The following is a 27,408-nucleotide window of genomic DNA, read 5'->3' on the forward strand; positions in this document are numbered from 1 at the left end:
GAGAGAGAGAGAGAGAGAGAGAGAGAGAGAGAGAGAGAGAGAGAGAGAGAGAGAGTTAGATGTGGCAGAAGAAAACTGCTCAAAGCTGGAGGCTGGAGACCGTGGTAAGGATAAAATAGAATGGGATCAATAGGTCAAGGAAGTTAAAGGTGCTTTGGGATATGTTTCCCATAAAATGAGAAGCGTGACCTATAAGTGTCAATCACATGAGCCTCGGGGAATAATCAGTAATGAAGAAACTGGGTCAGCTTCCATTTACATCTCATTCAAAAAGCTGTCATCATCAAGTTCAACACATAAGTTTGAGGAAGAAAAAAAAAACCAGGCCATGATCTGAAGGCGCATGATATGGACTGTTCCTAAAATGAAGTATGTTTTGCACTGGTCTAAACCTGAATAAGAACCCATTTGGAAATTGATGTACCTGTCCTTCAAGTTTAAAGAAGAAGAAAAACATCTAATAAACAGGTGCTTTTCAAATGTAAAACAAGCCAAGGGGACTCTTACACAGTAGGTATTGTAATAAAGAGAAGTACTGTACAGGTAGTCCCAAAGGTGCTTTTTCAAAAGGCAACTGGACTTTGTTTTTCCTTGAAGACATTTCACTTCTCATCTGAGAAGCTTCTTCAGTTCTCCAGAAGTTCTCCCAGAACTGAAGAAGCTTCTTGGATGAGAAGCGAAACATCTTCAAGCAAAAACAAAATCCAGTTTGCCTTTTGAAAAAGCACCTTTGGGACAACCATGACCTGGATGACTGAGAATCTCCAAAGATAAATTTACAGTACAGGTATTTAAATGAAAATATCAATGTGCCAAGCGGGGATGAATGTGCAAGAACTGTTCCTGCTATTGTGTTACCAAACTGCTAAAAAATATTTCTCCCCAAAACCGGGAATGTATTTTACATATTTTTTTCCTTTTTACAGCAGAATGGATTCTGCTCAAATAATATGCAGTGCCATTCTTTTTTGCTGATTTTCACATTCCCTTAAGTGTTTTGAAAATAGTGACAATATTTACATAAATTCATGACTCTTTCATATTGAAACATCCTGACTTCTAGCATGTGTGATCAACCATAGACAGAGCTCAGCCAGTACATGGCAGGGATTACAAGGTTAAAAAAAAACCCCAAAACCTTGTGTTTTCAACATGAGATCTAGCTCTGGCAAGACAGTTTACATTTGACTGTCTCTATCTTGCAAAACTATTTTTTGCACCAGTAGATCCATAATTATCTACTACAGGGCTTGGAAGCTTAAAGAGTTCCTAAAATTCTATCCTAGAAGATGCATTTTTTTTCTGCTGCTTATTGGCTTCCAGAAAACATTCTCCCTATTAATGTCCTTCCTATGCATGCTTTCTGAATATTTAAGGATCAGGATCAGAAGGGACGCAATAAGAAAAGAAAACAATGTCTTGAAACGTAAATTTCAACTGCAGGGCTACAGCAACTACAGAAGGACTAACAGGGGCAAGGTACATACTTTTCAAAATATGTTACAGAGAGGAGAAAATACTGACCAAGATCTGTCTTGCTTTGGTGTCATTCCTTATTGTCATTTAGCTATACTGGTTTGGGGAAGCTGGGATAGAGCAGGGGTCTTCAAAGTTGGCCCTTTTATGACTTGTGGACTTCAACTCCCAGAATTCCTCAGCCAGGCACGCTGGCTGAGGAATTCTGGGAATTGAAGTCCACAAGTCATAAAAAGGCCAACTTTGAAGACCCCTGGGATAGAGGCTTCTTTTAAAGCCTCTCTTTCAAGCCCCTTTTAAAAACATCCATGTTTTTAAAACATTAATCAGCTTTAAATCATCTTCTCATTGGCTGCATTGGATAACCAAAGAGAAAAAAAATCTCCTTAGTAATATCCTTCATGTCATACCTGACTTCATACATGTGTTTTCTTAACTTTTCTTAACTTCAGGGTCCCAAATTCTCTAGCTATTTCTTATGAGCCCCTTGAGTGTTATTTGGTTGCCCTCTTCTGATTTTTTCCAACTTCATTGCATACTTTTTCAAACATAGCAACCAGACACTTCACAGCCATAAATACACAGTGATCACATGCTGAGTCAACATCTTCACCATTTTGACTCCCACATCTTTTTTTTCACATTGGTTACAAACAGCTCGAATCCCTTTTGTGTACACATAACATTAGGAGATTTACATCATTTTATCTCTCCTCAGAAATATCATTTGAAGCTAAAGAATCCTAAATGTTCTTTAGCTTTTCTCAGAAAACATGCCAAACATCCTCTGAATTTCCCAGCCAGCAAGAACCTTACTCAGAATTAGTGAGGATACACCACTGGGGAATTTACTATTTGATATACACATCTGGCTAAGACTCTGGGCAGTTCACCCCAAATTTAAAAACTAAGATAAAGTGGTGCAATGGTTGTGATATTGTCTTCATTGTTATTTTACATTTACATTGTAAGATGGCATGCCACATATATTTTCTAAATGAATAAATTCTTTAAAATTCTTTAGCAAATACATTTTCTGAATAAATAAATTCTCAGAGTTGGACTCATTCAATGGCTTGGCCTAATACACACTGAAACAGCCAGATCTTAGTGCCTTTTAGAAGACTAATGGGGTTAAAAATATATGGATTTGGGGGGGTGGGGGTATTAGTGGTGATGGCAGCTGCTGTGACAAAGAAGACCTGTGTCAATAGTCTGACTAGCAAACCCAACAAAGGCAATTACATCCCAAAAGGTAAAACTTTATTGGATACACCATCTTGGAACTAAAGAAGCAAAACCAGCTCTGGGTTTTCCTGCATGAAAGCTTGGTTAGTTAAACAATAGATTCCTGTGCACCCACCCACCAGGTGTTCACATTGTCCAATAGTAATTCTTCCTTTTGTTATGGGAACAGTCCACTTCTCCATCGAGCACCTGCAGTAGTGACCTTGGCATTTTGCAGGTTCTCATTGTCCATGAACAGCTTCCTGGCATTCCATTTCTTCCCCCTGCTTTTTAGCTCTCCCCCCTTTTCTATGGCAAGTTGATTAGCGATAGCGATTCAATCTTGACAACCTGCTTCTCCTTGTCCCATCTGATGCCATGTCAATATTGTCAGATGTGGAGCAGGCAGAATTAACAGCAGACAGGCAGTCCCACCAATAAACCAGCCCTAGGACATACTGTTGATGACCTGCACGCTGATTTGTACCTGGAAACCATAATGAAAGCTAATGGGTGTTGCATTCTGGACAAGTTGCAGATTCTGAAAAGTCTTCCAGATCAGCCCCATGTGCACTGCAGTAATACAAACCAATGGTAACTAAAGCATGAGTGACTGTGTGTAGTGGCAGTGAAGAAGACCCTTGTTATCCTGGGAGAGTTTAGTGAGATATTTTGATTTCTCTTATATATATATAAAGCATATATCAAAAGTCTAGAAGTTCAGAGCTTGTTCTGAGTTAGATGTCTATGGAGATTCTCAGTCATCCAGGTCACAGTTATCCCAAAGATGCTTTTTCACAAGGCAACTGGATTTCCTTGTTTTTCTTGAGGTTTCGCTTCTCATCCAAGAAGCTTCTTCAGCTCCCAGAGAGCTGAAGAAGCTTCTTGGATGAGAAACAAAATGTCAAGAAAAACAAGAAAGTCCAGTTGCCTAAAAAAAAAAAGCACCTTTGGGATGTTCTGAGTTAGCCTGCTTATTTTCTTTACTGTTGTTTACTGAATAAAAGAAAAAAAGGGGGGGGAGTGATCTTCTTATAACTTCAAAGCTTTCCTTGCTGCGAAATTCTCAGACTTTTGATTCCCATCCCAGAATCTTGTGCCAGCAGTCAAGATCAGGTCTTACAGTCTCCTGACCACAGCAGGCCATGAAGTCATGGTGCCAGGTTTTGATTACAACCTTGAGGTTGTTGTGTTAGGAGCTTCTGCAAGGAATCTAGTGCTGGGTATATGGAAATTGACTGCCCTTGGGGTGTATCTCTGCTGTCATTATTAAGGAGTTCCTGACAGCTTGTAAGAGAGTTGGACATCATCTTGCTTGGTATGCATACTTCTTATGTGATGCTTTTAACTCTGTTTGCTTGAGCTAATAATAAAGCTTAAAATCCCTTCATTTACTGGAATGTTCATTGTCTCTGGATCCAAAAGAACCAATTGCCTGAGCACCTGATCACTGCCCGTCACTTGGCAAATCATTGTGAAAAATAACTCCTGGTCTAGAAGCAATTGGTACATAAGATCAATTAGTGCAAAGGCCCTTCTCATCATAGCTATCACTTGCTTCTCAGGGAGATGAGAGAACCCCCAAATTATAGACTTGGTTTTGTCTGAGGGGACCTGCCATCCTATCCAGAGTTAAAGATTAAAGATCTGTAGTACTAGGGGGGGGGGAGAACCTTAAAACCTACAGCCAACCAATCTTATTAGGATTGAATCTAAGCCTGTTTCTCCCTAGCCAGATCTCCAAGGCCTTCTATAAAGACTGTCATAGAAGATTTATAGTATAATATTCTCTTTGAAGTCCTCTTTGAAGACTAACACTGGGCACAATATTCCAAGTAGGTGATTGATTCAGTGGTATAAAAGCATGGATAATACTTGATATGTTGTTTTTTTTAACAATTCCTTTTCTATAAATAAATTTTCTAATCTCCCACATGGATTTGCCACATTCACAACAGTCAACATCCTTTGATAATATCCCAACAGCATTACAGTACTTTGAATTTAAGCACATTTTGCCTCAAGGCTTCCTGTATATCATCAAGAGGATGGCATATAACTGGAGTATTGGAAAGTGAGAAAATGAATCCCACTGTTTTGTTGAACATATCTCAGTTCAACAAAATAAGTTCATTGGGATGGCCTACAAAATATCTTGGTCAAGTCATTCCATTGAGGCGAGCCCTTATCTTCCATTCAAGGCTATATCTATCAAAAGCACTATCATGAACTATTGACCCCTATCTAAGTCTTGTGAAGGGTTCACAGCCTTGACTGGCATAGCATTAACTTCATTCAAAAGATGAATCTTAGGGATTGCAACTATCTGAAAGGGATTCTCATCATTTGTCCCAGATATTTTCCATTAGTGCTAAAAATCAACTATTCAAAGTTCATTTTCTTTTTTTCTTTTCTGCATCACAGTTGCAGATACCACCCACATGCATACTTTTCCTTTTTGACAAAATAACATTATTATGCTGCCTGGCAAAATAATATTAATTTTTACCCTGCAAATAATTAGGGAGAAAAATTATAATTATCATACCGTGTGCTGTGTACTGTGATGTGTAAATGTGCTTAAACTTGGCATAATCTCAGGAGCAAATGCTTTCCAAAGAGCAGGTCAGAAAACAAAGTCAAAGGCAGATGTATTTGAATCAAGCTAAAATCACAGCAACGGAGAAAGCACTTTGGTGAGACTGACACAACTCTCTTGTAGAACAAAGTCCCTACACTTTGATACAGAAACCTGTAGCCCCTAGCATCCACAAGACCATATTAGTTATGAAACTGTACTCAACCAACCATGTATTAGGGAGATCTAGCAACAGTAGTACTATTCATAGTGTATGTTCACAGACAGCTGGAATCTTGAAACTTTGAAACTATGAATGATATCCAAAAATAATTATTATGACTACCAGCAAGTTCCTTGTTGAAGCCACCAATGTGAATATCTACTAAAAAAAAGCTGATTCAAATATGCAGTTGGAGAGGGGAAGCTGGTTCAAATTTGCAATATTATCTTTGGAAACAATTGCAAATCTGATCTAATTTTCACAGAGATCAGACCTTGTCTTTTCAATCTGTGAGTTCTGAACAATAAACTGGTCAGGAACAACAGTAAGGATCCCATATTTGATATTCTAGCAATATTCCACAAAGAAAGGAAACAAAGAAGAATGGTCAAATTTAGCCTTCTGCCCAATAGAGTATTTTTAATGGTTAGGATGTTAGACAAGTTGAAGTCCCCACTTAACCACCAGTTACTCTCTCTCAGTCCAACCTACCTCATAGGCTTATATTAAAGTGAAAGAAGAAAAGTCAAGTCATAGCCTTAATTTCACAAGGAAAATAGAAATAAATTTAAAATCCTTGCCTTGAAAATGAAGGGAAAAGACTGGAACCAACTGAGAAAGTCTACAATAGACTCTGGGATTCAAAGCTGTATTCTATGAATACAGGCTACATCCAGATTTAAGTAATCAGATTTTGTAGCTGGCTATTTGGAGAAGGACTACTTCAAGCAACCTCTATAAATTCCTCTACTCTTTCATATCTTTCATCTGCATTTAATGACTAGACTATTTTAATATGGGTTTTTTTTCCAGATTCTTGAAGAGCAATAAATGAACAGGATATCAATGCATAATTTATAACTCAGCTGGTAAATTTTGAAATTTTGCTTAACAATTGCCACAGGGATTGTGGGGATTGCAGTTGCTAAGCCATGCACTCATCTGACATCTTGCTTTATGGCCACATCACTTAGCGACCAAAAGTCCAGTAAGTCAAGGACTACCTGTAAGACAAAAGCAGGAAAGATTCTTTACATAATCAGATCTAGGTTGTCTATTTTGTTTTTATGTAAAATTATGTAAATTTCTTATAGTCACCCAACTCTAATGGATTCTGCACATAAAAATTAGGCTCCTTGGGCTAATGCAGGGGTCTTCAAACTTGGCCCTTTTATGACTTGTGGACTTCAACTCCCAGAATTCCTCAGCCAGGCATGCTGGCTGAGGAATTCTGGGAGTTGAAGTCCACAAGTCATAAAAGGGCCAAGTTTGAAGACCCCTGGGTTAATGGTTCTGTTCCTTCCAATTACTAATAATACTGCAGCAACTGGCTTTTAAACAGGGAACTATCTGAAATGTAGAAATGTTACATTTGTTCATATTATGGTCTGCTGCACTAGGATGCCTATAATCCTCTGCACTCAGTAAAAGCAGACTGGGAACAAACGGTTGTGTTTTCAGAGGTATAGGACCAACCAGTTTATTTTATTAGCATCTTATACAACTATATTTGCTCCCCAATCACCATCTTGGAACTGATTTGGAATTCATCTTTAAGTCATGAATGTGACACCCCACTTAATTTATGGACCTTTTCGTTCTTCCCTGGGCTGCATTCAGGGTAACAACTTGCCTGATGAACTTGAAAACATATACATTCTTTTTGGGTAATTTTAGTTGGTCTATTTGGCTTGGATTGTTTTTGTTTTATTTTAAGCATGTAAAGTTTAATGCCCATTGAAACATCTATTCTCTGATATTTTTATTGTGAGGTTTCATAAGGCTCAGAGGATAAACTAATTACTTATTGGATTAATCAGGCAAGATTGGATCAAGCTCAATCAAGGGAAAGAAATCTGATTTAGCAGGCAACATCAAAGGATTACAGATATTCCAAATCAACTTTCTTAGCTACAACTTACTCATTTAGAACAGTAGGAAGATATTTGCTTAATAGCAAGTTAAAGTTTTATGTTGGGATCTAGACTATATCATATAGGTAAGAGAAGATTGCCATTAAGCAGAGTTGATCCAAATAGTTAAAATGCTATTATATATTTGAGTCCAAGATAATAAGATTTATTAGTGAACAGCTATTGCAAAACACTTTTAATCAAATCTCTTACATCTATTCCAATTTTGACTCCAAGCTGAGAGAAGATTCTATAGTGCTGGATGAGTATATATTTTCTTTTATATAAAAAGTATGAGTATGAAAAAATGAGGATGTACTTTTAAGAAGAGATTGGACAACCATTTGTCTGAAATGGTATAGGGTCTCCTGATTGGATGGAGGCTTGGATTGGAGGATCTCCGGTCCTCCCTTCCAACTCTATTATTCTGTTCTGTTCTGTTATTCTGTTATACTTTCTATGATCATGTGTAGCCATGCGATCAAGCCCCCAAAAATGTCTGGAATGGTATAGGATCCCCTGCCACGGGCAGGGGGTTGGACTAAAAGGCCTCCAGGATCCTCTCCAATACAATGTTCTGTGTTGTTTCTCATTTTTTCCCAGGATAACTGTTTTGGTATGAGCCTTGGAAGAACTTCCTAGACCAGAGGTCTCTAAGCTTTTTGATCTGGTGGGCCCGGAAAGTGAGATAGGCATCATTATGTGCATGTGGTGCACACAAATGGCTGTACGTGAGCTCATGCGCACATGCAAATTGGCTGCGTGAGCATGAGTGCTGCAAATGGGGCGGGACTAGCATCGGCAGGATGCTCAGGGCCATGCTAGCACTGGTGGGATGCTCGGGGCGGGGTGGTGCTAGTGCCGGTGGGATGCTTTGGGTGGAGCTAATGCCAGCGGGATACTCGGGACGGCTCTAGTGCTGGTGTGATACTCGGGAGGCTCATGCTAGCACCAGGGGGATGCTCAGGGTGGTGCTAGTGCTGGTGGGATGCTCGGGCAATGCTAGCACTGGCGAAATGCTTAGGGCAGCACTAGTGCTGGTGGGATGCTCGGCGGTGGCGCTAGTGCTGGCTGGATGCTTGGGGTGGTGCTACTGGTGATGGGATGCTCAGGGCATGGAAGTGCTGGTGGGATGCTTGGGGTGGCACTAGTGCTGGTGGGATGCTCTGGGGGGTGGCACTAACCCTGGCAGGATGCTCAAAGTGGCGCTAGTGCTGATGAGATGTTCGAGGTAGAGCGGTGCTAGCACCGGCGGGATGCTCAAGGTGGCGCTAGTGCAAATGTGGGGAGTGAGTGCATGTGCATGCACTGACCATCCCTTCATGCAGCCCGGTGGCCAAGAGGCCACGGCCCAGTAGTGGGCCATGGCCCAGAGGTTGGGGTCCCCTGACCTAGACAATAGACTAACAAGTTGGAATTATGTTGTGTCTGGTAGTAAAAGTTTTCACTTGGGTCATGGATATAGCCCAATCATGATCCCGAGAACTCAGCATTAAAATTAACACAACTCCATTGCTGAAAATAGCTTTGACTAGGTTCTTCCTTCCATCTATGCAACTTTTCCAACCTAGCACCTTTTAGATGTGTTGGTTCCAGTCCCTGCCAATCCTGCATGTATAAATTCATAACAGAAGGTGACAGAAAACAGCCAGAATGGATATCACAGCATAACAAAACATACAGTATATTCCTCATATTGGCCAGCTAGATTTCAGACAATGGAAGAGATCAGCATGGGAATAATATTGACTACCACTAGAATCCAAATAATTAAGCACAAAGCTCCTGCGTTCAAGATCAGCCCATATGAAGTCAAACAATGGATTCTTTCCTCAGCAGCATGAGTGATATAGAAGCAAATCACCACTATTTCATTTCCATTAATCATTTCCTGAAGGACCGACTTGTGTATGCAAAATACATGTTAGGAAACAATAGAAGGGCTTGTTTTCTAATACAAAAAGGATCTTATCATAACAGGCAGGTAGTCCCATAATACATAAATCACCTGTTTTTCTTATTTTCCTCTAGCTCACCGTAAGGGAGAGTGCTCTGGTTGCATGAGACCTCCTTGTGCATAAGTTCACGCTGGAGAGCATCAAATTAATCTCTCCCTGCTTGAAGGTGACCTTCCCATCTCACCTTCTGCATTCTCCTTGAGTCGAATACTTCCTACCTTGTGTGAGTAGCTGTAGGTTTCGAACTTCCTCTCTCACTTTCAGCTGGAGCACTTGCTGCAAAATGTGCTGACGTAAGCTCTCCTGAGCAATCCCCATTCGCTCAAGCTTTTTGTCGGTAAGCCTGAGCAGTGCGCGGCCTGGATCCGAAGGAAGAGACGAGAGGAAGAGGGATTACTCAAGCATTTCCATTTAATGAATAATAATAAAAAAAGTTCTACATGCTGTCAATGCTCTCATTCTAGGAGACAAAACCTGCCTGCAGTGCAAATATTCTCTTGGAAACAATCTGATTCACAATGGGATAGATTGAGGGAATAGGCGGCCCTGAAATATATGTTGGCTCAGTGATTTAATTACATTCCACACTGGAGATCCAGGTTCAGAAGACAAAATCACTCATTGAGATTCCAGCACCTATACTTGTCATATAGGAAAGGAGCTGTGCTTAATATGCTATGGTCAAAAGGGAGTTATGAGGACTGCACAATTGCTTAGGAGGAGAACATATACCAACAGCAAGAGCACTTAGACTTATATACTGATTCATAATGCTTTACAGCCCTCTCTGCGTGGTTTATAGCAGGGGTCCCCAACCTTGGCCACTTTATGACTTGTGGACTTCAACTCCCAGAATTCCTCAGCCAGCCATGCCGGCTGAGGAATTCTGGGGGTTGAAGTCCACAAGTCATAAAGTGGCCAAGGTTGGGGACCTCTAGTTTACAGAATCAACAATCTGGGTTCTCATTTTACCAACTTGTGAAGGATGGAAGGCTGAGTCAACTTTGAGCCAGTCAGGATTGAACTGCTGGCAGTCAGCAGAGTTAGCCTGCAATACTGCATTCTAACCACTGCACCACCACAGCTCTGTTTAATATACTTAAGCTCTCAAGTTCAAGCCCTTAGGAGGAACATCTAGCAAGCAATGGGAGATGTCTTTGATGAATAGATAGGAAACCAATAGTACTGGTTGAGGGTCATTTGTATAGCTCAGTGTAAAGTAGTTGCACTTATCTACAGTATCTATTCTGCCAGTTTATTCAGATGTATCCCTCATAACAATGCCAAAGTAGAGTAACACGATCAATTAAACTATCAAAAATATTTTAAAAAATAAAGTGCAACAGGAGAAAAAGATCTTTAACACAAAACATGCACATACAACAGGAATGTACTTGGGTGATGGGCTGGTGGAAACATCACTTAATAGGAACCAAGTTAATCTGGAACAATGTTCACAAAGGACTGTAAGCCCCAGCACTTCCTCGTCCTTACGTCCATCAAAAGATTGGCAATGTCTGTGATGACATGGTGACCTCAGAATGCAATCTTTAACTGTCCTCAGGTCCTGGAAGAGTAATGCTGTATGCCCCTTTATCTATTTATTTATATCCCATCTTTATTATTTTTTATAATTAACTCAAGGTGGCATATATTGGTCCAGGGTCATCCAGCTGGCTTTGTACCTAAGGTGGAACTAGAACTCACGATCTCCTGGTTTTTAGGCCTGTCCCTTTACCAGTAGACTTTAAATAGTCATATCAGGAGAAATATTTCATTTTGGTATGGCTCCTCTTTATTAAATAGTAGCAATCCTAAACTCTAACCCTGAGGTAATTGTTCTTGTACGATTCATTGTATTTCAGTGATGTTGGGAGAACACCAGCTATCCAACACACTGAAGAAGAAAAGTTCAAGAAGAAAAAAGTAAATAAAAAAATAAACATTTTAATTCTTGGAAGTGCTTCAGCAAATAATGTATTGTCCTGATGGGAACTATATTGATCCTTTACAAATCTTGGATATAAAAGACTGTTAAGACAGTTCTGTTTTTTAGCTCAATATATTCAGGAGGCCTTGATGATTTGAAGAGGAAGAAATAATCGTAACTCGAATTCCCGTCTGAAGTATAAATTCAAGCACAAATCATATTAAGCTGCTTTGAAAATGCATTGTAAAATGTAAGGCAGCCATTTTTAGAGCTTGCAGGAAGAACCTCAAAGACCCCCAAGGCAAATTAAATACAAATCTAAAACTTTGGCAGACTGACTTACACATTTACATTACTTGCTCCTTGTACACTTATAAACTTATTTCTTAGATGCACTAACTGTTCAATAAATATGGATGTAAGTAAAGTCCTCTCTGAGGTAAGCTCAAGTCCTGGTAACTTCATTCTTAGAAACTGCATGGAGATGATTTACTGCTGCTTTCTTCCAAAATGCCTTTTTGACTACTGAATCTGGTCTAAAGTTCTTAGAGTTATCAGTGGCCTCCCATTCAAGTGTTAATGGTACTTGACCCTGCTTAGCCTCCAAACCCAACCAAGGTTAGCCAGCTGCTAAGGCTATGGATTGATTTTATTTTCAACTAGACAAACCAAGACCTGTTGGATCATTTCCTAGATAGTTCCTTACCTAAACAGAGAAACAGAATGACCAAGGGTAAAAAAAAGCAGTAGGAGTTCAAGTGAGTGTCAATGATTTAGAAGCTAATCAGCTTGTATAATGTGAGATGAATGATGCAATGTTAGGAATGACTCAGTAGGAGTCTGTATCCCTTTAAGAGCTTGAGAATAAAAGGGATTGGAGTTTGCTGAATTATCCCATGTATGTATTTTGTTTCTAGTATATTTGTAGATATTGTAATATAAACCACCACTTAATACAAACCACTGTTTACTGTATTTACTCCTGGGTTACCTCAGCGCAATAAGACTGTGCATGCCCCGACAGTGAGTTTTGATTTCCTGCCAGCTTGACCATGGCTGATACCGCCCCCCTTTAGCAGATGATGGTGGGACCAGTCTACCTAGCTTTCAGAAAGCTAGAATGGGACCAGTCTACCAAGTGGACAAAGACAGGGCTAGTCTACCAGGTCTCTGGAGGGCTATGCCAGGACTGGTCTGCTAAATCTTCAAGCAGCTGTGTGGAGGCACATCAGCACTGACTCAACTGTAAATTTGCTAAATTTCAACCCTACAGGAAACATGGATCCCAGATTTTGGATGCATTTTATAGGTTAGTCCAGGGGTTGGTAACCTTGGCTCTTTTATGACTCATGGACTTCAACTCCCAGAATTCCTGAGCCAGCCATGCTGGCTGAGGAATTCTGGGAATTGAAGTCTATGAGTCATAAAAGAGCCAAGGTTGCCTACCCCTGGTACAAGATTCACTTAACAACTGTGGCAAAAAGAGGTTATAAAATTGGGCATGACTCCCTTAACAACAACCTTGCTTAGCCACAGACATTCTGGTCCAATTGTGGTCATAAGTCAAGGACTATCTGTAAAGTATTCCTTTTATTTCTTTTTCAGTCCTGTTTTCCTTTTACCAATGGATTGAATTTGAATTTGAATTTGAATTTGAATAAATAATATAAATATGGGGCGGGAAGAGGGCCTCCTGAGTCCCGCCGAATGTCGGTCAAATTTTTGTTGATTATGTTATGTTATGTTTTAAATTCTTTTACTAATTTTTATTTATAAATTTATCCGGCGAAGATGATTTTAAATCAATTTTGGTTAAATTTTATGGGGATCCCCAGTCCTGCCCGCTGAAACAACCAAGATACAGAAACCTTGAGCTACTAAACCCAAAACAGGATGTTTGGGAGCTGCTTAATGCTTTTGATTTCATCACCATCCCCAATATTGTTGTATGAGTATTTCCACATATTTCCCCACAGGCATTCGGTAAAAATCAAAAGGGGTGGATGGCTGTCACCTAGAATTTTGTCTGGAGGGCTGTCCATCTGCCAAGAAAATATACAATATTATGCTAGGAATGATTAAGGAACACCTTGAGAGTATAAAAGGAAGATAGGATAATAAATGTGTTCCCAGCCATGCCCATCACAAATATATATATAGGTAAATAAGCAAACACCTTCTGGGATCATCCTTACAACATTTTCTCCAACTACTAAGTGCATTCACCATTCCCAAAAAGTTGCCTACCATTGGAATAGCTCAATATTATCAACACTGAGGCACACATTATTTTCTTCCTTAGGTTTTCCCCTATTGTTTTTTTTTAAAGGAATGTTCTTGTGAAATCTTGCTTTGTCCTTTTCTAATATATTTTGCTGCTATAATGCTCAGAAAAGAATTGTAGTATTCTTGTCCTGTAGAGGCAGGCAATAGCTTTACAATTTCTAATGCTGCTCTTGGATCTTTCTGCATGAAGTTCATTTGTATGATATATGTCCGGAGGGCAAAGAAAAAGCTATCATAGATGCTTCTTAACGTATTAGAAAGAGAACATGGCTTGCATGCAAAAATGCTTAGGATTGAACCCGAGTTCAAGTCCCAGCACTGCATGGAAAGATCTACCTTTGAAACACTGCAGAATCATTATCAGTCAGTGAGCTTGATGGACTGTTAAGATCTATTCTTATCTCCTATTCTCTATTGCCTGGAGAAGAAAAGGTCACTTTTCTTGTTTTCTGACTAGTAACAGAAAATTCTCCTGTCTGTCAGCCAAAAAATAGCAGCAATGTTCCAACAGAATGGAACTACCTCAGTGGGAGGCAGGATCGCAGTTTTGATGGAGTCAACAAATTATAACTTGAGATTAACCAAGCCTCGTACAATAGCAGTCTGCAAAATTAATTCTACAAACCAATCCTTATGAAAATATTAGTTTACTTTCAGTTCTGAACAAATGTGCAGTGCTTCACAAACATACAGATCCTAAATCATCTTCTTTTTTTTAACCAAATACTATTAAGAATGTCAAACTGAGGATGTTGTTAATATTTATAAGGTTAAATAATTGATGTTAATATAAATGGAAAATTAAAAGTGCACTATATATAAAGGATAAAAGAATGCAGACAGTGAGCCATGCTATTCAACCTATATCTCCTTAACTCTCTAGAGATTCTATAGGACGTTTATTGGTTTAACAGCAGGATTATCTGATGGACCTTTTTCGTGATGGACCTTTTTCGTGATGGACCAAAGTCGGTTCAGACTTTCTGTGGTCTAAATCCTTATCACACCTTCAATTTCCTACTATAAATCGAAACTCCTAGAGACACAGTCGATTAGAACCAACTACCCGTTACCGATGTCTTAACGTGTCCGATCATAGTACATTCATTCGATGAGAACATAACGGTAAAGTAACCGTATATATACCTTCTACACTTCGGTGTCCTGGCAAACAGGTTTCAATCAGCCTGCAATTTTATTAAAAATATAAACTGTTTATTAAGTTTTCACAATTGTAATTACAAAGCCTTCAGCTCTACATCAACAAAATAGTGTCCTGTTTTTATCTTCTATTCATGCACATAATGCTAATCTATTCTAAAGCAGTTAGGTATTCTTAGAAGTATTCAGCAGTATTCTTAATTGCACATTGTTAATCCAGTATTATGTATAAACAATAAAGGCAGCCTTTCAAAAGTAATGAAATGGGGAAGAGTGAAGCTTGCCAACTGGATTGTGAGAAAGAAAGGGGGGAAAAGACACATTCCGCAAATATGAAAAATCTTTAATACTTTAATATAAGGTATCCTCATTTCTTTTAGGCCCATCTGCCAAAATGAATTTCTATAACTGGCAATACATACAACCTGCCAAACACAACAGCAAATCCCAAAAAAAATCCACAAAACACAGTACTTATTTGAAAATAGATGCCAGATCTCCAAGCTGGCTTTTAAAAAGTTTGAAGAACGTGAAATATTATTGCAAAGAATTTTTAAAAAATACAAAACAGATCAGTATGTGTTTGATTGACTGGTGAAAGACTTTTAGTTGTGTCAATCATATCAAGGTGGACTGTGTTTGGAAAAATGGGAATACCAGAAGAATTTATTCTCCTCATGAGAAATGTCTATCGAGATTCTCAGTTATCCAGGTCATAATTGTTCCAAAGATACTTCTTCAGGAGTCAACTAGAGTTTCTTGTTTTTTCTTTGAAGACGTTTCGCTTTTCACCCAAGAAGCTTCCTCAGCTCTGACTGGAGGGTGGGAATGGTGAAGAAGCTTCTTGGATGAGAAGCAAAACATCTTCAAAGAAAAAAACAAGAAAATCCAGTTGCCTCTTGAAAAAGCACCTTTGGGACAATCACGACCTGGATGACTGAGAATCTGCACAAACATTTAGTGATGCACTTTGGGAAGAAAAGAGAAAAAAAGAAAGGAGAAGAAAAATTTATAACTGGCTTCCAGTCTTCTTAATAGCAGCTACAGGTATATTTATATCTTTCTCTCTCTAAGATTAAAACATAATTTCCTTCTTTCCATAGTCTACCCTTTCTAATAATCAAATCCTTAAATCACAAGTTCACTTTCTTTTTTCAGCAAAAAGTCCCTAAGGGATTTCCAGGAACTAATAAATGTAGTTATAGTTTTTTCAAACAACTCAATTTTGCCGTCTCTGCTAATTCTATCATCTTCACCAGACATACCTCTGTTGCTATTCAGGTCTTTCCATTTTTGTGCATGTAATAATGTTGTAGCAGTTTTCATATATAAAATCAATTTTCCATAACTCTTTTCCAATTATCTAACCATTAGTCCCAACAAGAAGAGTTCTAGTTTCAATTCAAATTATCCTATTTTGGACCGTTATGTGAGAAATTGGTTCTCTGAAGAAGGCTCTAATGCTGGGAAAGATGAAGGGGGAAAGAAAGAAGAGGAACAAGGCAGATGGACTCAGTCGTGGAGAAAATCTATCTGTTCACTAAGAATTGACACTGATTTGATGGCACATAATCAATCGGTAAAGGAATAAATAAAACCATATACCAATAAAACATCTATAATATGTATGTGTAAAATATGAAATTTAAAATAGCACTAGCACTGAGACTTACATATCACCCCATAGTGCTTTACAATCACTCTGGGTGCTGTAAAGGATCAAACTCTTGGCAGCAGGCAGAGTTTGCCTGCAATACTGCATTCTAACCACTGCGCCATCAGTGGTGGTAATCAACTACATTAGCAAAACATTCTAAAGGGGATTCCAGTGAACTGGCTCTAGTGCCTGGTGGAAAAGCCAGGTCTACAAATGAACAGAGTTGGGACCTGTCATCTACCTGTTCCTTAGGTGATCATGTTCTGATTAAAGGAAGAGGTAATGGTACCTTTCTTGCCACTCTTATCTAATAAGAGTGCTTCAACTTTATTTTCCTTTCTCAGTTAAATATTATTCCTAAACCAGATATTTGACAGGAAACTGGATGGTGTATAACCTAGATGAACATATCTGAGAAGTGCAACATACTTCTTAGGCTTCATGCCAGTTTAGCCACATCTTTGTCTTGGCTGTGTAGCTGGAGCCTGGTGATGATGGTGGTAGTGACGTTATCCAATCAATAGTGTTTGACTCTTGGCTTCCAGGAACATTTCAAGGTGCTGGTTATCACTAATAAAGTTCTTCATTATAATGATGATGTTATCCATTCAGTTATGTCTGATCCTGTTGATTCTATGGGCCGAGTCTCTCTACATCTTCCAATCTTGCACTACTTCTTTGAGTTTTTCTGTGCTCTGGCTGGTGTCAGCTTTGATGGTGTTGAGTCACCATGTTCTTTGGTGGCCTGGTTTCCTTTTACCACTAGCTTTTCCAAACATAATCATTTTCTCCACTGAATTCCCCCACATGACATGGCCAAAATTTCATGATTTTGCCTTCTAATGACATATCTGGTGCTATGTGTTCCACTACTTGCATGTTAGTCGCCTTTGCTGTCCAAGGAATTCATAGGAGCATTCTCCAGCATCACAACTCAAATGAGTCAATTTTCTTCTTGTTGTGCTTTTTTAAAGTCCGACTTTCACAACCATAGGTATCTATGGGGAATATAATAGAGCAGACTAACCTACATTTGGTTACAGTCAAAGCTCTCTTTTATGTTCCTTGCTTCTATTTTCACTATTTCAACCATGAAAACATAGCCCAGATGACTGAGAGAATGTTCCAGGACAAATCTGAGAACCATCAAAACAGGTTTCTTATTTTTCACTGAGTCAAAGTCAAGAAAAGCAAACAAGTATCTGGTCGAGAAGAATGGCATCTCTGCATTTGGCATAAAACATATATTTTGCCAATAAAAACTTTTAGAAATCTTTCAGTGCTGTTTGCTAGTCTTGTTCGTTTCAGATTACATGATATCAGGCCTTTTTTTTCAAAATTACATTATTTTATTTCAAATAATAAAACAAAATGAAGGAGCAAAGAAACAAAGGAAATTGCGACATGCATAAAATTGTAATGTTCCATTTACATTTGTGTTAAAATACTCCTTTAATTCTGTTGCAATTACGAGCATGAGGAAAAGTATTCCTGTGTTCCGGATTAAATTTCCTACATGCAAAAGAAAATAAATGCAAAAATGTCATTTCTAAGAACAAATAATATATTTACAAGAACGTAGATTTTTTTTCTAGAAGGGTGCAATAGCTCAGCGGTTAAAGCCACTGAGCTTGTCAGCTGGAGAGATGACAGCCCAGGTTTGAGATCCCAGCTCTGTGCAACCTAGCTTGCCGCAGATCCTGCCCACCTAGCAGTTGGAAAGCATACAAATACAAGTAGATTAATAGGTACCACTATGCCTTTGACATATAGCCATGCTTTGGCCACATGATATGAAAATTGTCTTAAGACAACGCTGGCTCCCTCAGCCAAGAAACAGAGATGAGCACCGTCCTTCGAGTTGGACACCACTGATACGGAAACTTTTACCTTTACTTTTAGATTTTTTTCCCTAGTCTCCCTCTTGCTCTTTCTCTCCAAGCAAGCAAATAAAATTGACATTCCCTCATCAATTTTTATTCACATTTGGGACTGTTTTGAGAGAAACCTGGCTTTTCAATCTTGAAAACACAGCCTTTTAGAGTTGGATCAAGCCATGTTCCTTTCAAAACCCATTGACTGTTTCTGAAAAAATAGACATGATCACCACTAATGCACAAAAAAGGATATCAGACAAAAAAGGTACAGAATTGTGCATACTGACCAAATTAACATTCAAAGTGTAATCCTGAAATCCTCAGAAATTTCAGCCTCACTGCTGCATTAACACCTTTTAAGAACACCAAATGATTTTAGTGAAATTAGTTTTAAGAGGTGTTGTCAGCTTTATTTCAGATAAAAATAGATAGTCAATGAATGTTAATGCCCATTAAATCAGTCTCATCCTGATAATCATTTATAATCTTCATTTCCTTGTTGCATTGTTTATAAAATGAAAGTGAATCTGTTTCAACAGAATTCAGCAATATAATGTGTAACACCACACACTGAAACTTAAAATTGATTTTAGTAGTTGTATCTACAACAAAGAGGGCCTTGATTTTTATCTCAGAAAGTAGCTCAATTACCAGATGAACAAAACAACAACTTCAAGACTATAAATACCTTTATGATAGTCTCCCTGTGAGAAAAACTGCAGTGGTCAGTTAGTTTTACTATTCAGACATAGATCTAATGACTGCATTTGTACAGTATGTTAAGATTGGCTAATTTGACCTTGTTTTAAAGTTTTGTGCTTGTTTCGTAAAGTTCAACCCATTTGATTAGTTGATGGCTTACTGCATTGTACAAGCCAATTCAATAATTAAGTCTCTTTATTAACATACAGTACAGATAATCCTCGACTTATGAAAATTGAGCCCAACATTTCTATTGTTGAGACATTTGTTAAGTGAATTTAGCCCCATTTTACGACCTTTCTTGCCACAGTTGTTAAGTGAATCACTGCAGTCGATACATTATTAACCCAGTTGTTAAGTGAATCCAGTTTCCTCATTTACTTTGCTTGTCAGAAGGCTACAAAAGGTGATCACAAGACCTTGGGAGACAGCAACGGTCATAAATATGAACCGGGTGCGAAGCATCTGAATTTTGATTACATGATCATGGGGACGCTGCAAAGGTTGTAATGTAAAAAATGGTCATAAATCACATTTTTCAGTGCCATTATAACTTTGAATAACAACGAACTGTTGTAAGTTGAGGACTATCTGTAGCTACTGTTTGATAACAGCCCTTTCAGATACACAAACAGCTAAAGTTTTGATGTCTGACTTTATAACCCAAAATCATCACCTAGGAATTCCTTATACACTAAAACTGAGGAAGACACTCTCTCGGATTCAAACTCTGTGAAACAAAACATTGTCTTAAGAACAAATTGAACCATAGCATGCCATTTCTATGGATTACTATCTGCTGTAAAAACAACTTTTTCAGACTTGTCCCAAGTAAAAAAGGATAGGCTCCTTTGCTCCTTATTTCCAAAAAACATCAAGTGGTTATGATAAATAATTACCAGTGTTGATCTTCCCACAGTTTTTAGGCAGACCATGGATCCCATTGTTTTTTATAACTGAAGTGTTTATTCGGTCTACAATCTCTCTGTCTGCTTAATTTATCTAAAAACTTATTTCCACTCTTTTCTGCTTCTTCATAACGTTGCTTCTTCAGGCTGGAATGGTGACCTTGTTTTTCCTCCAACCTCTGATGTATGTTATTTTGTTACCCAACATTTCTTTTAAGGCTAGATCCTAGATTCTCAGTTCTTTTTGCTTTCTGCTTCAGCTCTTTCATCAATATCCCAATCTGACAGTCTGGTAAAAACTTTGATGTATGTCTCAGCTTTGTAGGTTCTGTCTTCCTGTTATCTTGAGACCTGAATAAGAGCTACAAAGTATCTTTGAGAAGATCTCCGGTCTTGCGCAGCAGCCATGGGATTTTGGGGCTGAATTTCTTCCTGTTAGGGACCCTAAATGGGCCAGAGGCCACCCTGAAGAGGTGGCAAAGAAGGAAGGAAGTCCCTCAGACCACGGAGAGATGGTGATCAACCCAATTGGTCCAGGAGAAACCTTCCAAAAACCAACAGGAGAAAGGCTAGCGTAACTTCAGAGTCTAGCCCAAGCTACAAGCAACCGAAGTCAAAAAGCACTATTTTAAGCTGATTGTAAACTGTACATTTGAATCTGGGTAAGATCATCAATTTTCTCTATCCTACTTATTAACTTTCCTGGGGGGGAAAAATTCCCAAGAAGCAAAAAATCTCCGAACGTGAAGGAGGGGGATTTTTGCCCCACCCTTTTACTAACGGAAGCAGTGAATTAAACCTTTTATGGAGGACCAAAACATACAGAAATGAAATTAAATGAATATAAAACCTAAATTTGGATAAGTTTGGAATTGTTGAATGGCTAAGATTCTCATTTTAAAGGCAATTTTCTATTTTGATAATTTGAAAAATAAACTGGTGCTGACATCTAGTGGTGGATAAAGACTATGACAGCTATGGCTTTTATACAGGACTTGGCAAAATCTGGAAAAAACTAATTTGTGCTTGTGACCTTCAAAGCTATAACAATAGAGAACAGCTGTGACAAAAAAAAGAAAACAATTTGGGTTGCAGACAAAGAGAGGATTATAAACTTCAGGAAACCTTTTTGAACCTTTTTGGATTATAAATATCTACTAAACTGTTGACTCTAAAGCTATTTGCAGAGAAAAGAAAACCTCGATTCTTGATCACTATGGAAAATCAGAGACTTGCAGAAGAACTTATCAAGAAAAAATAAATACCTTTCAAGAGGAGACATATGAGATGCTGCAACTAATTCAAACAACAATGACTTCAAACCACAAAGAAATCCAAAATAACTTTGAAAACAAAAAAGAAAATCCCAAGAAATAACAATAGAGAAGGAGCAGATAAAACAGATAACTGAACACAAATTTGAGGATAGAGACTCAAAGATGGAACTTAACACAACAAAGAAGTATGATTTAACCTAAGTGGGAAAAAAATTACAAGAAATATTGGTTTTGGAAAAGGCAACTTATACTTTAAGACCACAAGACAAATTGGAGGATAAGAAAAAAGACTGATCAAAATGGATTGCAGAGACGTCAGGAATACCACTAGAACTGGAGAGACAAAAAATGATAAGAGATACAGAGAGAAAAAGAAAGAAAAAGATTTTCAAAAAACATGAAAGAGCAAATGCCTCTTATAAAGATATTGTACTTGACTTATTTTTTATATCTACAGTGACACCTACAAGAATATGGAAATACTCTTTGATTCAGCAGAATATATTGATTAAAGATATTGGGCAAAAGAAGAAGGCCAAAGTGAAAATTAAGAAAATAGATGATGGGGCTAATCAGAGAGAATATTTAAAAAAGAAACACCTGTTTGAATATGGTTAAAGTAATAGAAAGATTTTGGATATGAATTTTACTTTAAGAGGGAGGAGTCCCTCAAATAACATAGTACTCTCTCTTTCTTCTCTTTTCTTATCTTATTTCTTGATATGAGTAATATAATAGAGTTAGAATGGCTTATATATAAGGACATATTTTAGATATTTAAATGTGATTGATTTTAAGAAAATTACAATGGATTGAAAAAAATGTTTTGAATAAGAGTTAAAAGACCAAATTACTAGATTTATTAAATGGAATATTTAAAGATTAAATATATTCTTAATTATGGTAAAAAAGAATGGAAAAATTTTGGAAATAAATATGTATTAGCTTAGGGGAAACCTGGACTTTCAGTAATATACTATCTTTTTATCCCTCTTTACTCTTGTTTTTTTTCCTCTTTTTTTAGTCTTATTTATTTCTTAAGTAAGGTAAAACTTATGGGATGGTTTACATGAGAAAAAATAGAATCAAATATCTAAATGTAATTAACTTTGAGAAAATCTTAACCAGTAAGAATGTCTTGAATATTGTGGGAAAAACAAAGATAAACAAGAACTGTAAACGGGATCTATGATGAGGCAACCAGAATGACTAGATAGAAAAGAAATATTATATTGATGTGATTATTATTTGTGGAAATATTAGAAAACAAATTATATTCAATTGTTATCTATCAAAACAATAAGAATTGTATTAACTTAAGGTTGGCCCAAAAAGAACATTATGGGAAAAAGAGGAAATCAAGTAAAGCTATTATGTGGATTATAGATCATAGAAACTAACTGTTGGTGAATGTTATTTAAATGTAAACCCAAACAACACACTGTTTACCGAATATTAAGATGACCATGTTAAAAAATTAATAAAATATATTATATATATAAAAAAGTATCTTTGAGAAAATAACATTGGCAATGCCCTCCTACACCCTGCTATCTGCTATCTAGCAACTACTGGAAAATTAATGCCTTTTTACAGCCTTGTAAAAGTCCTTCAGTGCCTATTTAAAGCTATTTTCAAGTGATTCTATCACAACCGCAGCTGCTCTAAGTGCCTTAACTACAGGCTTGAGCAAACAAGCTATCACAGTGAGGAAAGTTTTACATAACATTTCTGAGAAACCTAAAATGGTACGAAACCCCACTGATACACTGGGGAATTTTTGTTTTGGTTTTCCACAGAGATGTGTAATTTAATTGTAGATCTTTGCTTTTTGCTAGATGAATGATCTCACAGCTCAAGCATACTGCTGGATAATTTCTGCAAGTCAGCAGTTCAAAACTATGTAAAGTAATTGAAATTGCTTATCCAAGACATAGCATGAAATATACATAAACATTTCCGTAGAAAAGAAGTGGCTCTAGATAGGTTGAGTTCGGGAAGATGGATTTTCAACTCGGGGTACAAGAAGAAGTACTGCTGGGGTATCTGTTTCTGGGTGATAAAATCACTGGGAATCTGCATTTGGAGCATCTAAATGCATGTAAAGCCCTTCATGGCTTGGGACCGGGTTATCTCCAGAAGCGGTGAATGCTCCAACACTGGAGGTTTTTAAGAAGAGACTGGACAGCCATTTGTCCGAAATGGTATAGCGTTTCCTGCCTGAGCAGGGGGTTGGACTAGATGACCTCCAAGGTCCCTTCCAATTTTACTACTACTACTACTACTACTACTACTACTACTACTACTACTACTACTACTACTACTATTATTATCTGAGGGACCGTCTCTTGTCACATCCACCTGATCCCCTAGATCAGACATGTCAAACTTGTGATGTCATGTGATGTCGCGCAACGTATCGGGACAGTTTTGCCATTGCCAGCAACGGGGTGGGAGCGGCTTCTGGATGATGCGTCCGGCCCACAGGCCAGCAGTTTGACACCGGGCGGGATCTCGTCCCTACGTTCCTTACTACACCCAGGGTAAGGGATTCCTCCATGTTGACCGTCCTGGGTCCTCTTCCCGGAAGAGGCACCACCGAGGGAGGGAATCCTTGTAGTAGGGAAGTCTTTAATCTGACCGGGGGTGAAACTGTTCACCCCAGAACGGTCACCTGACCGTTCTTCCAGAACGGTCACCTGAGGGGAACCCAGAGTGGGAGGGAGCCCATCAAATGGCTCATTTGACTGTATGTTGACGCTGGAGGGGGGGAGGTATTGTTCTTTATTTATATTTAGTATTTTGTGCTTTTATTGCTTGTAAGCTGCCTAAAGTCGCTGTGAGCAAGTAGGTGGCTGTAGAATTTCATTCATAAATGAATGAATGAATGAATGAATGAATGAATGAATGAATGAATGAATGAACGAATGCAGACTTTTTGTCTTTGTTTCATTGACCACATTTATAACAAGTAACCTATCCTTTGTAACACTTGGCACCTTTCAATGGACTTGCAGCAATTAATTTAACGGGGTTCTTAGGTGAATCAAGAGATCCAAATAATTCCAGCCTGCCTTATAGCAATGGTAACCCTATTAGTAACTGCTGAGTTTCCATCATCTCTATGAAACGTAGAGATAGTTTTCAGATGAACTGAGATGGTCCACCTGCTTCCTGGCTCACAGCATTAACAGACAGGCAGCTGCCTTAGTCTTCCTGTTCTTGATCTTTCTGTTCAGCATAACTGGGTATGTTTCTCCTCTCTTGCACAGCATTAATATCACCTCCCACAGCAGGCTGGTTTAACTGGGTTGATGAATGAAACCATTTTCTGAATTCACACTAGACATTGAACTTCAAACAATCAAAACAGGTTGCATTCATACTACACCGTAAGCATCAAAGAAAACAGAAGCAGGCTAATACTAACTGGAGCAAATGCATGACATTTTCATATGATCTAGTTCAAATATGTTGTGTGAACTGCCACTGTGTGCATGTGTGGGTTGCTCCATACAAACAAGAGTGCTCTTTACCACTAGTACTTGTCTTATAGCACATTTCTTAGCACTTAACACTTAGACTTCTATACCGCCTCACATTGCTTTACAGCCCTAAGCGATTTATAGAATCTGCATATTGCTCCCAACAACCTGGGTCTTCATTTTACCAACCTCAGAAGGATGGAAGGCTGAGTCAACCTTGAGCCTCATCAGGATCTGACACCAGGCTGTGGGCAGAGTTGGCATGCAATATTGCAGGGGTCTTCAAACTTGCCCCTTTTATGACTTGTGGACTTCAACTCCCAGAATTCCTCAGCCAGGCATGCCTAGCTGAGGAATTCTGGGAGTTGAAGTCCACAAGTCATAAAAGGGGCAAGTTTGAAGACCCCTGCAATATTGCATTCTAACGACTGCGCCACCAAGGCTCCTTGGTGTTCCTTAAGTTTATCTTGCAATGTAAGCAGACTTTGATGGTCCAAAGCAGAGTTATATGGACAACCCAAGTAATCATGGTGTTCAGTACATGAACTCAGGAAGATGGAAGTAATTTTACTTCTCCTGGCAGTAAAGGACTGAAATGTTCTGCTGGACCATGACCCAAGGCTGCCCCAATCTTGCCTTTTTTAATCTTCTTAGAGACGACATAAGGCTGAACAATGTTGAAAAAGTGCCTATAATAATACTTGCATCATCTCTATAGGGCCTTCCTCATAAAATTTCCTAAAAAACTGCTTCCCCCCTGCACAATTTATAAGCAATTGAAGGAAAAATATCTTCTTGGTTGCTTGCATTATCAACTAAATGTTTTTCCTTACTAAACGGGCAAGCAACTGAGCCAAAATAAAAACTTTTTCCTAGTATTTTGTTTTTAAAGCAAAACCAAAGCACTTGAAGTCCAAGTCCTGGAGGGGAGAAAAGATTTTTTCCCCTTCGTGAAACTTCAAAGTAAGAAGAGAAACACCTCCCATTACTTATGGCCATTCTTTATTTGTTCTGACATCTGAAATCCCAGAACTCACAAATGTTCAAGCTTGATGAACAGAGTTAACCCCGGTAACTACTGGACTCTGAAACAAGGGAAATCCAACTTTTTTTTTTAAAGAAGTCCTAAAATTCTCCTGGAAAGAAAAACCAAAAAAACAAGCTTTTCACTGGCTTTCAAAGAAGGTGGCAATCAATCAAGGATGTTTGCAGAGATAATCTTCTGGTTTTTCTAATTCTGAGTTGGAAAGAAAAGGGAACCAACCATAAAATGAATGGCAAAGTTTTATTTTTAAAAGTGCCATCCATTAAATGGTGAAGAAATCCCTGCCTGTATTTTGATCTAAGGATCACTCACAGGCTTGTTTAATTTCATTCATTTGTTTGCTTTAAACTTTGCCTTTCTACTGGATGTAGGATGAAAGGCTGCTAAGAAAATTAAACATAAACAAATAATAAAAAAGTTAAAATACAAGCACATCTAGGAAAACAGGTGGAAATGATACTGATGGAGCCAAGTCTTCCAGTTCTTTAGGGCTTTTGGTCTGTTCCACCATACCTGGTTTTCCATTTGTTTGTTTGTTTAATTTATAAGCTGCCCATTTCATTATCAGAATCATATAAAAACTAAACCAAGAGCACGAACAGTATCTTCTCCACCAGCCACCTTCAGCATGGTGTTTTCCCATCAGGGCCCCAAACCAACTAGTAGAGACACATTTTAAGTCCCTCTCAGAAGGCCAAAACGAGGGGTGGCAGATGTCATCACCTACCACAAGTAGTTCCATGGGGGACATGGCAGAAAAGACTCTTCTCCTATACCCCACCAGTCAAAAATTTTTGATTGACAGGATCCACAGCATTCTCTAGCATATCTAATCTAATCTATAAAGGATGGAAATTAATCAAGGGGAGAAGCAACCTAGAACTAAGAAGAAACTACCTAACAGAGAGAACATGTAACCAATGGAACAGCTTGCCTTCACAAGTTGTGGGTGCTTCATCACTGGAGATTTTTAAGAAGATATTGAACAGTCACTTGTCTGGAATGGTATAGGATCTCCTGCTTGTGCAGGGGATTGGACTAGAAGATCTCCAAGGTCCTTTCCAACTCATTCTGTATTCTATATTCAGATCCCTTCTGCTACAGAAAGTGGGGTGGGCAAGACAATTCCTCAGATAACCTGTTCCTATGCCACAAAGGAATTTAAAGGTGATAACTAACAACTTGAAGCAAACTGGCAACAATGCAGCTTGCATAACGGCGATGTTACATGCACCACTCTAGGGTCCTCTAGAATTGTGTGCACCACTGTGTTCTATACTAATTGTAACTTCTGAATACTCTTTAAGAATAGCCCCATGTCGTAGAGCACATTGCAGTAATTATGAACATCATAATAACTTATGAAATACATCACACATTCTTCTAGTCCAGCCTCATGCTTCTCACAGCAACTCTGGGAAGTGATTTCATTCATATTTGAAAGTATCAACTCATTCCTTTGGTAGTTTCATGAGAATTTTAGGAGCATATAGAAAAACCTAGAAAAAAAATCATTTTGAACCCTTAATAAGGTTTACAACTTCAATTACTTAGTTATCATTCAATTAATTGTCAAATGTAACATTAACAATAAGTCCACCTCCTTCAATCATTATTTTTTTATAGGTGCAGTTTGATGAAATGTCAGAATTTACTTGTTAATTTTAAGATGGGAATTTTTTCTTTTTTTTTTTTTTTTTTTTTT

The 27,408-nt window shown here is 38.2% G+C and overlaps 1 protein-coding gene across 1 annotated transcript in view; it reads right to left on the reverse strand.

Annotated features, from left to right (window-relative positions):
- Positions 1 to 5,909: 5,909 nt before the first annotated feature.
- SAMD12 (sterile alpha motif domain containing 12) overlaps positions 5,910 to 27,408 on the reverse strand; it is a gene marked incomplete at its 5' end in the record, with an annotated part of 68,123 nt that continues 46,624 nt past the window's right edge. Inside the window, 2 exons of the mRNA XM_029285778.1 lie at positions 5,910 to 6,508; positions 9,594 to 9,734. Coding sequence (XP_029141611.1) covers positions 6,498 to 6,508; positions 9,594 to 9,734 — 152 coding nt within the window. The remainder of the gene's footprint in view (positions 6,509 to 9,593; positions 9,735 to 27,408) is intronic.

This window comes from Protobothrops mucrosquamatus, unplaced genomic scaffold (assembly GCF_001527695.2).
Source record: "Protobothrops mucrosquamatus isolate PMUCROS unplaced genomic scaffold, P.Mucros_1.0 scaffold2240, whole genome shotgun sequence".
Classification (NCBI taxonomy): Eukaryota; Metazoa; Chordata; class Lepidosauria; order Squamata; family Viperidae; genus Protobothrops; species Protobothrops mucrosquamatus.